The sequence below is a fragment of the Vulpes vulpes genome, chromosome 11 (genome assembly GCF_048418805.1).
Source record: "Vulpes vulpes isolate BD-2025 chromosome 11, VulVul3, whole genome shotgun sequence".
NCBI classification, from domain to species: domain Eukaryota; kingdom Metazoa; phylum Chordata; class Mammalia; order Carnivora; family Canidae; genus Vulpes; species Vulpes vulpes.
Genome location: NC_132790.1, coordinates 100,659,780 through 100,673,811, shown reverse-complemented (window position 1 = coordinate 100,673,811; position 14,032 = coordinate 100,659,780). Strand labels below are relative to the sequence as shown.

Here is a 14,032-nt window from a genome sequence, read left to right as displayed (position 1 = left end):
TCCACTCTGCAGAAATATTGTTCCAATGAAGAGGTCCATAGTGAATAGAAACATGAGACTTTATAAAAAGACATACCAAAAGAACTAAAGTGAATCCACCCATCCCCAATGTTGTTACTTAGAATGGATGAAATAAATTTCTTTTTATGAAACGTCTTATTGTTTTGTAAAGGATAAAACATCAGCTGAATAGGTCTATAATAGCAGTGCAATTTTTGGTGAATTTGCAGTTAAAATGGAAACTGATTTAGTAAAATTGGAACACTTTTTTTTTTTTTTTTTTTTTTTGCGCCACAGGATTGGTAGGTTTTGGCTCATCTTCTTGGATATGAAAATCATTTTCTCCAAATTAATTTCTTGAAAACTCAGCTGTCCCAGCCTTTCAAACCAGAAGATTAAACGGATCTGATGGGTTCTAGAGGCTCTCAGGAGCATCCTGGCCAGGATCATAAATGAAATGCATTAGATAATTTTAATTTGATATAGTTGACCTCAGGGGCAACTGAACTGCCAAGGAATCATGCCTCCATTCATTTCTGCTCATTTAGGTATCAGTCAGATTTCTGGAGAAAGACCTGGCATCTAGATACTGCTGTTGTTGCTACGAGAAGAAATGGAATATAAGGGTGTCCTGGGGATATTTGCCAGCAACCTGTCCTTAACATAACCCTGAAAAATGTGAAGTAGGCCAGGTGCCAGGATGTTTGTAGATACTAGGAAACCAAGACAGGTTTTCAAGTAGAGAAAAATAAATTCAGATCTATTTAACTTTAGAGCTTCACTCATTCAATCACTCAACATGTGCTTACTCATTCGTTGAAACATCCATCCATACGTACATACATACGTAAGTATTTATTGAGCACCTACTATGTGCCTGGTGCTCTGCCAGACTGGAAGTAAAGTTTATAGACTTGTGGTCAAATTCAGTTGTCTGAGGGCCTCTAGAACCCATTAGGTCAATTTAACCTTCTGGTTTGAAAGGCTGGGACAGCTGAGCTGTCACATGGCTATTAAGCATTTGAAATGTGGCTGATCCAAATTAAGACATGCTACAAGGGTGAAAAACACAACAGATTTCAAAGACTTAGGGTGGAAAAAAAAATGTCATTAATACTTTTTGATTACATGTTGAAATGATATTTTTATAGGTTGGATTAAATTTATTCATATATATGAATTTATAATATATATTAAATTTATTCATATATATGAATTTATAATATATATTAAATTTATTCATATATATATTCATATATATATATATATAAAGATTTTTTATTTTTAAGTAATCACTACACTCAATGTGGGGCTTGAACTTACAGGCCTGAGATCAAGAGTTGCATGCTCTGAGCAAGCCAATCACTCCTGAAGTATATTTTTATAATTGTTTTCATGTGTTTCTTTTTATCTTTTGAATGTAGCTAATAGAAAATTCAAATAAACATATGAATTGCATAATATTTAGTCCTGCTAGTGACTATTTGCAGAAGATTTCTTCCTGCTATTATTATGTTTTGGGGGAAAGCCTGAGAGTGTCTTTCAGGGAAGATAAAACAATATAAAGATAATGGATGATCCATTATGCTTAGGTGGTATTTCTAGGTCATTAATTTTTGTTCTGAAATCTTTGCTTTGGATACTAAATATCTAGATCCAGTATTCTTTTTTTTTTTTTAATTTTTTTTTTATGATAGTCACAGAGAGAGAGAGAGGCAGAGACATAGGCAGAGGGAGAAGCAGGCTCCATGCACCGGGAGCCCGATGTGGGATTCGATCCCGGGTCTCCAAGATCGCGCCCTGGGCCAAAGGCAGGCGCCAAACTGCTGCGCCACCCAGGGATCCCTAGATCCAGTATTCTGAAATTGAAAAATACAGAGAAATTTTGGGATGGTGTAATGTTTGTTACTTTCTGGTATTTTCTGAGCTATCATTAGGTATCCTATATTCCTGAATATCCATGGATTCCTGCTTGCATTTGGGAACACCAAACAAGATGGCTTAGAAGGAAGTAAATACTTATGGAATGAATGGGCTGTTTGACATGATGATATTGTGGGAACTAAGTGAAGCTAACTTTGATCTTGTCTCATCTAAAAAAGACATCTGAGTTATTTATGTCTGTATAACTTATGATAGCATTGACCAGCTAGCAGGAAAAAAATTTTAAAATTTAAATAATTTGAACTGTATTAGGTTGGGAATAACATCTAATGACTAAAGGAGTCTGTGAGATTAACAAGTTTTGGCAAAAAGCACTAAATAAAAGTCAGAAGGCTCAATTCCAAATGTTTTTTAAATTAAAATTTGATTTTAGTTAAAAATCATCATATTCTCAGATCAACAAATTAGTGGGATTTCTTCTCTCCCTTTTAAAGGGCTATGAAAATAAAAACAGGTCCCCTCTTTTTTCTGTTATTCACAAGTAGTACATGGTTTGTAGACTCCTTTCTTGCCCTCTAGTAATGCTCAATCACTTCCTCTCTGGCAATGAGAATAGTACAGAGAGAGAGAAATTAGCCTGGCACTTGGGAATGACAGAAAACCAAACCAAAAAACTCCTAGGACAGGTCCTCCGACCCACAAGTGCTGTGTCTATCCCTGTCTAGCATGACTCATGTTGGAATTAAGTTTCTTTTGAGCTCAAGAGAAGATTTTGAAATACACACTGGGATTTATGGAAATGAGAGAATTAAGAATATGAGTAGCACAGAGCACAAGGAACTGTCCGTGACTCTACTGGTAAGAATACAGCAGCATAAGAAAAAAGAAATGGGATATGGGGCTGATTTTTTCTGGGATTGGAACACATGCCATCGATGCCAGATATTGTAGCAGAGACAGATGGCGTGGCAGATGCTGTGAAAGAAAAATGACTTACTACTAGGTGAACCGGAAAAAATAAACAAGGAGGACAGAGGAAAAAGTACAAGAGTTCTCCTCTGTTGTCAGGAACATCTTCCCATGGCTGCAAAATGTAACTGCATCCCAAGGTTGCAGACTGCAAATTGTGTCTTACCACTTTCTCCGCTGATTGCACGTTTGGAATTTACAGCTATTCTTTTGAGAGGATTCACTTTTTGTCTATTCGTTTTCCAAAAAAAAAGGGAAGACAACAAGTAATTGGATATATGATGCCTATAGACTAGGAAGAAGATGCTACTGCTAATCTTCTCTGGCTCAGTTGGATGCTATATGATACACAGAAACTGAATGAAACTCATCTTGGTTTATTTTAGAAATGTTCCCAATTAACATCCTTTCAAGGTGCAAATCAAATGAATGGGGTTGGCATTTTAATAAACTTAAGTCAAAGTTATTTAAAACATGTCTTAGAAAGCCAGGCTGGGCTCTCTCATTAGGTCCCTGGGGTTTAAAACAGGTGTCTCACCCAAATTATAGCTTAGCATGTGTTGTGGCTCCATGGAGTTGATAGGAATAATTGAAACCAATAAAAATGATTTTCAAATGCTAAGGCTCTAATATGAGCTATCCCAATATACACATGCAGCACAGTGCCAACATATGTAGATTTAATATATGAAAATTCATCAATATGCATTTGGCAGCCAATGTTGCATCACTTATATTAGACAGGAATGGATGCAATCAAGCCTAAAATTGCCAATATGAGTTACTGAAACAAACAAAAAGTATGTGAATGATATTAAGGATTTTCTGGCCATTTCAAATTATGAAAAAGGGGAGTTAGGGGCTGGGCAAGTATCCAATGATGGTTCTGTCACTGTATTTGCAGAGGAAATTGAAAAATAATTAAAAACTATAGAGTAATATGGACTAACAAACAGCTACTGTAAGACTCTGAAGGGTAATTTTGATTATATGTAACATTTACTTTCTGTACTGTTTTTAGAAACACTAATAGCCCTCTAAGATAGACTCCATTGTACATGTACAACCTTCACTCACACACAACTTATGACTTACAAAATCATTGCAAAAATGAATCTTAATAACAACATGGAATCCAGAAATAGACGCCATTTTTAGGAGAGCAAATGCACCCAAGGCCTCCGGGCAATCCCTATTTCTCATTTTCTTTTCTTTTTTAACATTTTATTTATTTATTTGAGAGAAAGTAAGAGAGAGAGAGCACAAGCTGGGGGGAGTGGCAGATGGAGAGGGGGAAGCAGACTCCCCACTGAGCAGGGAGCCCCATGTGGGGCTTGATTTCCAGGACCCAGGGATCACGAACTGAGCCAAAGGCAGATACTTAACTGACTGGGCTACCCAGGCGCCCCTATTTCTCCTTTTCTTTTTATTTCCTGTTTCTTCTCTCTATTGCCCAGATTGGCACTGCCCTCTGCTACAGTGAAGTAGAAGACACTAAGTGCAGAGAATAAGTATTATACTGGCATCTCCATCGGGCCCACCTTGGAACAAATGAGTATAATAAGTTTAAGGATACACATTTTCTGAAAGCCAGGGAGAAATTACAGGGGAGCTATTTCAATCTAGAACAAGTCCTGCTTGAGGAATTTCTGTGGTATGTCCCTGCTAAATCCTCCCAAAGGAATAAGCTTTAGAGCCTGATAGGCCAGCTAGGAGTGGATGGTAGAGGGTGGGGAGAACTGACTACATTCCAGCATGAAGTGGTGGATGGCTGCAGAGCTACAAAAAGCCATGTGCCTTGACCTTATCATCAACTGTAAATATCTGTTGTTTGGCCTCCTTCACTAGACTTCTGAACCTGGACAATGACTTCTGATAAAATAGCTTGATAAAATATTCCGCTTTGTGGAATTTTATATTAGAAACTGAGGAAAAATGAACATGTTCTCCAATTCTGGCAAAGGCTGGATGGACAATGCTGCAGTTACAATTTCTACGGGGCAGCAATCTCATGTTTTTAATGTTGTTTTTTGTTTGTTTAGCACTCTGAAGCTTCCTTCTACTAAATTTCAGCAGATTATCAGTGTTTACACAACAGACACAATTGATTATCTTATCAATATCACATAGCTTAGATCCTAATTAAGAACTTCCTCCTTCTATAGTTATATAATGCAAATTATAATGTTTCCTGTTTGAGAGACTCCTGCATTGTATCTCTAAAATTAGACATGGGGTAGAGTGTGCAAAATGAACGAAAACAAAACAAAACAAAAAACAAAAACCCAACACCTGGAAAAATCCCAAATGCTCTTCTATCCTGTACATGGTATAATTGCAAAGGACTATTTTTCAAAGAGGAAAATAGTGGCATTAGGCATTTAAAATTGAAAACAATTTCAGTTTTCACAAGGCCCCACCAAATAGCATTTTATTCAATGCTTTTGTTCATCAGATAGCTTTAGTGTTCTCTTTAAATGTGTCATTGAGGAGAATGTGACATCATATTATCCTTGCAATAAGCACTTCTTACACTAGTAAGATGCTTATGACTGCTTTATGAAATACCTATTCTTTGCCTTGATAAAAATATCTATTTTTATATCATTTCCATGGATAATTCTTATGAATTTCCAACACTGATGTTGCCATATAATAAACTCCTGATTTACTCAGAATCAAGAAAGCAGAAAACTGGGATCCCTGGGTGGTGCAGCAGTTTAGCGCCTGTCTTGGGCCCAGGGCGAGATCCTTGAGACCGGGGATCGAATCCCACGTCGGGCTCCTGGTGCATGGAGCCTGCTTCTCCCTCTGCCTGTGTCTCTGCCTCTCTCTCTCTCTCTCTGTGTGTGTGGCTATCATAAATAAATAAAAATTTTTAAAAAAAGTGGGAAACTCTAAGAGAAATTAGATATATAAATATATATTTTTAATATTTCTCTGTAGTTAAGAGATAAATGATGAGGAAAATAATTTCCAGAATTTTTTTTTTTTGCTCAGAAATGCAACCTACAGAAAAATGCATATATACTTCCACATGTACAATCATTTGTAACTTCTATAACCCTCTAAGCATGAATAAATCTTTATAACACCTGATTTATTATGAGATCCTGGACTACCTTTTGAATCATCAAGGACAAATTTATCTTCAGTGTAATTTTGAATAGTAAATAGAATTACCTTATTCTAATTCTTTGAAAATGTGTAAATGTATATTACAAGCCTCAAATGACCAGAACATTTTTTTCCCTCATATCCCCCAAATATCTTTGTTCTTTTTAAAAAGATTTTAGGGGATCCCCAGGTGGCTCAGCGGTTTGGCGCCTGCCTTCTACCCAGGGCGTGGTCCTGGAGACCCGGGATCGAGTCCCATGTCGGGCTCCCTACATGGAGCCTACTTCTCCCTCTGTCTGTGTCTCTGCCTCTCTCTCTGTGTGTCTCTCATGAATGAATAAATAAAATCTTAAAAAATAATTTAAAAAAAGATTTTATTTATTCATTCATGAGAGAGAGAGAGAGAGAGAGAGAGAGAGAGAGAGAGACGCAAAGACACAGGCAGAGGGAGAAGCAGGCCTGCTACAAGGAGCCTGATGTGGAACTTGATCCCACGATTCTGGGATCCTGACCTGAGCCAAAGGCAGACAGACGTTCAACTACTGAGCCACCCAGGTGCCCCAATATCTTTGTTCTTATTCGCCTCAGGTAAGTTTAACCCCTTTTACTGAATCTCAATTGACATGAACATTCTAATTTGTCCTCAAAAACTATCTTCTTTCTCAATCATCTTAGGTAGACTCCAAAAATAACTGTAAATTGATGAAAATTTAGTTTTAGGAACATTCTCAAAGTTTCCACAGGGAGATGCCTGACTATTGTCTTCAAACAGCTGTAACAGAATGGGAATACAATGTTGCAAATCCTTGAGAATCAAAAGCCAAATTGCAACTAAGGAGTCTCATTTTGTAGTCACTCCTGTAAAACCTCTGCTCATGGTAGCACTTAGCTCTTGTTACCACAGATTGGAAGCTAATCAGACCTAGTCATTACAAAAGAGGAAGATCATCGAGGGACTTACTCCAAAATAATGATGGCTGGGTTATAAACTCCCCTTCCAATTAATTTTATTGTTTCAGTTGATGAAATTGCAGAAGTGAAATGAACCTGGAAAGAGTGAGCACAGTAACCGGCAGGAGCCACAATTCCAATGTCTGCAAACACTTCAAAAATGAAAGAAGATGCAAGATGCAGGATGCAGAGTTCTGGGCTTGAGGGTAAATGCTGAGGCCGAAAAACATCGACTGTAAAGGTTTTCGTTTTTCACATTCAATCAAATCGGTCTGAATATATTTCATTTCCTACTGTTAGTGAAATAAATCATCAAGCTAGAATCAATAACTCTAAAGTCTTCTATCAAATTTCTTCACTCACCTTCCATAGGGGTGTTGCTGTCTGGTCGATTTGCAAAGACAACATCCACATACTCCAGCTGCAGCCTCTGGAGGGAGCCCTTCAATCCTGGGAACAGAGGCAGGAAAAACACAAAAAGTATAAATGTAAGCACTATTAGAGATAGTTAAAGAGACTCTTAACTCCAGAAAACAAACTGAGGGTCACTGGAGCAGAGGGAGATGAGGGGATGGGGTAACGAGGTGATGGTCATTAAGGAGGGCACTTGATGTAAGGAGCACTGGGTGTTATATGCAACTGAGAAATCTCTGAACTCTACCTGTGAAACTAATAATATACTATACGTTAATTAATTGAATTTAAATACAATTTTAAAAAGATATAAAGTTTGGTTTCCTACAAAAATTTACTTTAAAAAAACACTATTAGTTTCAAAAAGATATTGAATGCAATGATGTATTAATTGGCCCCTAGAACCTTTAAAAAATATATCAGAGGCTGGCTGTCCTCAACAAAGAGAAGTCTTATAGGGGGGCACAGTCAGTTCAGCGTCTGACTCGTGGTTTCAGCTCAGGTCATGGTCTCAGGTTTGTGAGATTGAGCCTTGCATCAGGCTCCACACTCAGCATGTAGTCTGCTTTAGACACACACCCTCTCTCTGACCCACCCCCCTGCTGTCTTTAAAATAAGTAAATAAATCTTAAAAAAAAGTCTTATAATTTTCTCAATGATTTTAGTAGTCTTATCCCATTAGAAAACATCCTCAGTAATGATCTTTCACAGTGACTCATCTGTGGCAGTATCCAGGAGCAAAGTTTAGAATAAAAAGTAGCTAAGAGTTTCACTTCTTTCTTCTTGAAAAATGCAAATTGCCGTCATGTTATGAATAACTTAATGGGCTTACACTGGAATGGAATATATTTATTGCACATCAAAAACATTAAAATAGTATAAATCAGAAACAAATGACTGCCAACCCCACCTTAATGCACACATGGGTTGTAACAGGAATAAAAGGATTGGCAAATGAAGGTTTTGCTGAACATTTTACTAATTGGAACAAAGTTTGAGGAAGCTTAAATATAGCTGAGCTCTACCATTTCTATTATTCCCTGTTCTTTGGGGAAGAAACGAAAACACTAGAAGCTAAAAAGACTTAGGTAATGAGAACTTAAAAAAAATATGGAACCGATAATCTAAGTTTTAGCCCTATTTGGTCACATTCCTGTGAGAACTCAGAAAAAATGATTTCAGTAAAATTAATACATCCCTGAAATAGAATGTATTGTATATAATATTATGCAACCAAAAGGATGACAGTTCAAGAATCATCTTATCTCATTTCCATGAGGCATAGCACTTCCTTATCAGCCTAGTTAATTCCTCAGGAAGACCCGTGGTTTTTCTCTTTTTATTATAGGCATAAAATTAATTGCATGTTAAATGAGGCTCTTATAAATTTAAATTTGGCTCATTTAAATTTGATTTTTCAACCTGGTTTACCAGCCAGCCACAATTACTTTTCTGACAGGAAAATGAAGTGCTTGGATATAGTTCCGGAAATATTTTTCATTCATTGAGAAAGGACTGTCTGTGATGGTGGCTTGTTAAAAAGCAGCATTGATGAAGAATTTAAGGCAGACAGGTGTTACAAGGTCCAATGCCTGTTCTCAAAAAACGGCAGTGAATTTCAGGCCTGGGGTATCGCCAGCTCTTTCAAGGGGCTGCTTGAAATGAAATTTACCTTAAAAAGCACATTGATATGAGCCACTTTTTGGAAGCAATTATATGTATGGAGGAAGTAAGGGGAGGACAGAACAGCCAAACGAACAAATAATAGGGCATCACAGGTTGGAAAGTTTGAAAATCTGTACTCTTGCATGCTGTGTGATTCTACTTGGGTTATTTGCCCACCCCCCTTTTTTTTGGTGACCCAGGTCTCTAATCTGCAGCAGAGATAACAGGATCACTGCTCTGGAAGAGCAAATTAAACCAGCTGTCAAACACTCTGTAAGCTCAACAGTCTATAGAAATGCAGTAATTACCATAGTGGTGCTCACATCTGGAAAGGTTCAGAAAGAGAGGTGCCAAACACTAAATGCTAAAGATTTTCACTGGACCTCCTGGTTTTGGAGAGTGGCATTTAGTGACAGTTCTGGCCCTTCCTGGTACTGGAAGCAAGTGCCCCCCACCCCCTTCTGATAATGGCCCTATCTCCTAGTGTCTTTTCTGAGCAGCTCAGCATGGTCAGAAAGTAACAAGAAAAAGCTGCAGCTGGTTCGACCCCTTTGTAGTGCTGTGTGGTGACTTGAGTCATTTCCTCTCCCAGGCCCTGAGCATGGGCTAAATTCCAATATGATCCCCAAACTGCGCGGGGCCCTGGGGGTATAAAGATACACGGACACCGTCTTTCTCTCCAAGGAGCAAACAGTGTATAGTGAGAGCATCTCTGGCACAGGTTCATTTGTTCAAGGTAGTAACATCATGTGCACCCATAAATAATGGTTTGCTACGAAGGTCAGTCTTGCTGTTATTGGATGTTCTTCGCCTCTTAATTCTTTCTCTGGAAGGCATTTTTTTTTCCTTGATATTTAAGCTGAGATTCAAGTATAGTCACAAGAGAAGATAAGAAATGATGGGCTATATCATGTCAGTGATCCACTTGAATTTCCACGATGACTTTGAAATGAAGTAGGAGATTGTGCCTTTAAGAGATTCTGCTCCCAACTTTGAAAATCTCAATCACATGACGTCTTGAAATACATGGTATAAATTCTGGGTTTTACTTTGAGATGGAACATCATTGGTGGGGGGCTGGGACATGAGGAGTTCAATAGGGGGAATGACATTATTGGATTTCCATTTTGAGCTGCTCATGGGTCTGCTGGGGATGACCTGGAGGAGGCAGGGGTGGAAGCAGGGAGGGAGGCCAGTGAGAGGTTACAGCAGCAGAGCAAGTGGGCCAAGTCAGGATGAAGCATTCAAATATGAGACAAACTGTGTAAGTAGAAATGGGGGGACTTGCTGGTGTGCTGGACACAGTATGGAGGTCAAGAAATCAAGGACGACCCTTAGATTTTTGGCCTAAAAAATGAAGTGACTATTAGTAGGACAGGGAAGTCAGGGGGAAAGCAGATTGGTGGGAGCCACATAAGTCTGAGCAGCACATTAGTCAAGCACACAGAGCTCTTGGCAGTTGGATGGACCAGCCTAGCATTCAGAGGCAAGGTCTCTGTGCAGGTGAGGCAAAGGGTTTGGGATCCAGGGTACTAATTTGGGCTGGCTGAATGTGACTTTGCTGATGTCTTTTAGCCTCTTTGGGACTTGGTTTCCTCATCTATTCAAAGACAAAATAGAGTGAAATGATCTTTTGGCTTTAATCTTTCATGTGACTACAAACCAAATCAGGCACTCCTGCCCTTTCCCATTGGAATGCCTTAATCTTGCAGAAATAGCTAAATTGTAGCAACATAAAGACAAACTCAATAAATGTCTCCTTGAAAGCCATTTAGGGTTCATCTCCAATAAGCAAATAGTCACATTCCGGCTCCACTTAGCAAATGTTTGTTGAACACTGGCTTGGGGCCAGGTATAGTTTTAAGTTACACATGCAAAAATGCAGTGACCATGGCTGCAGAGGGGCATCTGGGCAGCTAATCAGAACATAAGGCAGATAAGTGTGCCAGTGCGGTGAATGTACTTGCTGAAGGCACTTTTGACATGCGCCTTTTCCTCGGCACTAACCCTGTGTCTGTGGGAGTGAATATAGCAGAAGCAGGAGAAAAGGCTCCTTGTCCTTGAGAAGATGTCTGCAAGTTAACTGGCAATTCCTCAAAAGTCCATGGGCTAATAAATTATGTTATGTAAAGAAAACAGCTTTCAAGTAACTATAGTAAAAAGAAGTCTAAGTTCATTTTTCTTTTAGGTTCCGAAGATTAATAGGAACTGTATTGTTCAAAAGGTAAACTTTAGTTCGATGTAAGCCTGTTTCATAGACATCTAAAGAAATATGCTCATTCCAGAAATTAAGCAGATTGGCATGGTCAGAAATGGATCAGGTGTTCAGTGTTGCCTGTTGAACGAGTAGAAACAAGGAAATTGGTAGCCTGGAGATTCCGCAAGGGTTCTATTCAAACATACTGTATCCACACATTTGCTTTCCTTTCTAGCTTGAAAAAAATGTTGCCTTAAACGAAGAACACTCTTTCTGTATATAACTTCCCAACTTCTCGGCAGACCTCTCAGTTATGACTCAAGATATATCTGCTTATTTTTTTTTTTATAAAAACTGGCTGTATTAGAATAACGTATGTGCTGCTCCTCCCATTGTGAAACACGGTTATCCTGAGTGGGCGATTTCAGTTTAGTATGAACATGGAACGCTGGGAAAGAATTTGTGGTGAAGCCATCTGTTAAGAAATTTAATCTTTCATTGAAAAAAATCATAAATTATATTTTAAAAATAAACATCCAGATAAGTTGGGATTGGCATTTGCCATTCACTGAAAAGGTCTAAGTAGTTCCTCAGATCATTTTCCTCTCCTACTCCTAAAATGATAGTGAGTTTATGTTTTCAATCACATAACAAAACGGTCATTCACCTCAAGGACAAATGTACACTCAGACACAGCCTCTGCCAATAAAAGCACACAGTTTACTTAGTCTTCTAATTTGACTTACCAACCTAATTCTATTCTTTCATATAAGATACTAAGGAAACTTGATCTGCTATATTTCAACACCGGCAAAAAACTGGGGCTTAACGAATGTTTGTAGAATGGCTGAATGAATAGACTTTCAGAGCTTGACAGGACCTTGGGATTCTAAATGGATATAGTAAACCTCCCGCTGTGAAATTTCTACCTCCGCCTTGTGAATCTAAGGAGCATGCTGTTCCTAACAGGATCTAAGTAAAGGACCTTGGGCTTACTGAAAAGGTCTTTCATATGATTTTTTTCAAAACTGCATTATGTGCAAGTCAAGCTCATTTTACACTCTGTAAACCAGCTCAGGTGGCCAAGGTCATCAGCACTCAAGTGGCCTGAACCCTACATGAATTGGACTTCTGTCTTGGCCTCTAAGAACACTTTCTAAATTTATTGTGCATAAGAATCTCTGGTATTCAGTAAGGTCACCTCCATCACAAAACAACTATCAGTGAAACCCAAGGATAATGATTTGTAAACCTCTTCAAACTTTGGGTCTAGAAATCTCATGTCCTCCCTTTTCTTTTCTCTACAAAATTCATTCAATTCTCTAATTTCAGCCTGCCTAGAAATATCCTTTCAGCTGATGCTCTTGGACTCATTAACATCTTTGTCTTTAGCTGAAACTATGAACTACTAAATAAACATACTAATAAATCATTCCAATTCTTTGGTCTCAAAAGCCTGAAGTTTTGTGTTAAAGTTTGAATCTGGGTCAGTCTGAATTTCAGCTGAACTGGTTTATCCATCCCAAGAGATTAGTTTTTAAGAGATTTCCTGACTTATTTAAAGGGACAGAGAATTTAAGATATTTCTGTTAAGTTCTTTGAGGCTAGGAAAAAACCGATTGAAAAGAGAGAATTTTGAAATTATGGACACACTGGTAAATATTAAAGCAATGGAGATTTAATAAAAGCACAGCAACCTTTTCTCCATCTTTCTCTCCTCGATTTTATGTTCTCTGTTGACTGACATCCTGAACCATTTCCTAAATCTCTTTTTGAATCAGTTAGATTAAAAAGAAAAGAGGGACAAGAACTTTTTAGGTAGCACACTGCTGCCTTGTTTTTCAGCTTGGTACAACAAGCTAATATGGATTATTTCTTTTTTGGTGGGGGATGGCTATTTCTTATGGACAGACTTCATGGTAGATGACTCAAGTCACGCGGGCAAGTACTAGAGTAGGTAACAGTTTTAAGAGGTTTTACTTTGAAGGGATTTTGTTTGGGTTGGGAATTTGACATTTTTTTCTCATGCTAGAATGAGCTTATGCACTGTGGTGGTCTTAGAATGTTACTTAGTAAAGGGTGCCCTTATTCGTGGTATGAAAACTAACAGTTGCACTATTAAGAATGATGATGATAATGATAAAATAACATTTATTAAGTGCTTATTATGTGACAGATACTGTGCTCAATGTGAATTATCTAATTTTAGTCTCTGTATAGTAACATTGTGAGGTGGAATATTTATAGCCCATAGTATAACCAAGGAGATGGAGACTTAGTGAGGTTAAGTAACTTGCACAAAGTCCCCTACCTCATAAATGACACATTTGAAACTTGAGCCACTGTTTGGTTTCAAAGCCTAGTGCTTACAAATATATTAAAAGTTAGTGAAAAAATACCAAACTCATACAAAAACTTTGGAAACTGATATAATTATTACTGTTAAAAATTATTTATAGATATGAAACATAAATATAAACATATTCTCCAAGATCTGGCTTCAAAGATCTCCATTTTTAATTAAAAAAAATTTTTAAAGTAATCTCTATGTCCAATGTGGGGCTCAAAGATCAAGAGTCACATGCCAGGTGAGTGAGCCAGCCAGGTGCTCTATGTTACATGACTGAATGCCAAAATTATTTTTTTTCCAGTGGAAGTCTAAGATACTTCCAAGTTCCCTCTCTAGGTTAATAAAGATTTTTAACTTCTAAACTGCAATGATTGTCTTCAAATTCCACATTATCTTTCTTTTTTGAAAAAAGATTTTTATTCATTTATTTGAGAGAGAAAGAGAAAGAGAGAGAGAGAGAGAGAATGAGCAAGCACACAAGTGGA

The 14,032-nt window shown here is 37.8% G+C and overlaps 1 protein-coding gene across 7 annotated transcripts in view; it reads right to left on the bottom strand.

Moving 5' to 3' along the window:
• The window catches only part of KCNAB1 (potassium voltage-gated channel subfamily A regulatory beta subunit 1), a 362,126-nt gene that overhangs the window by 48,595 nt on the left and 299,499 nt on the right, over positions 1-14,032 (bottom strand). For all 7 annotated transcript variants that reach the window (XM_072727225.1, XM_026006130.2, XM_026006136.2 and 4 more), the window contains one exon: positions 7,285-7,371. In XM_072727225.1, the coding sequence (XP_072583326.1) occupies positions 7,285-7,371 (87 nt within the window). The remainder of the gene's footprint in view (positions 1-7,284; positions 7,372-14,032) is intronic.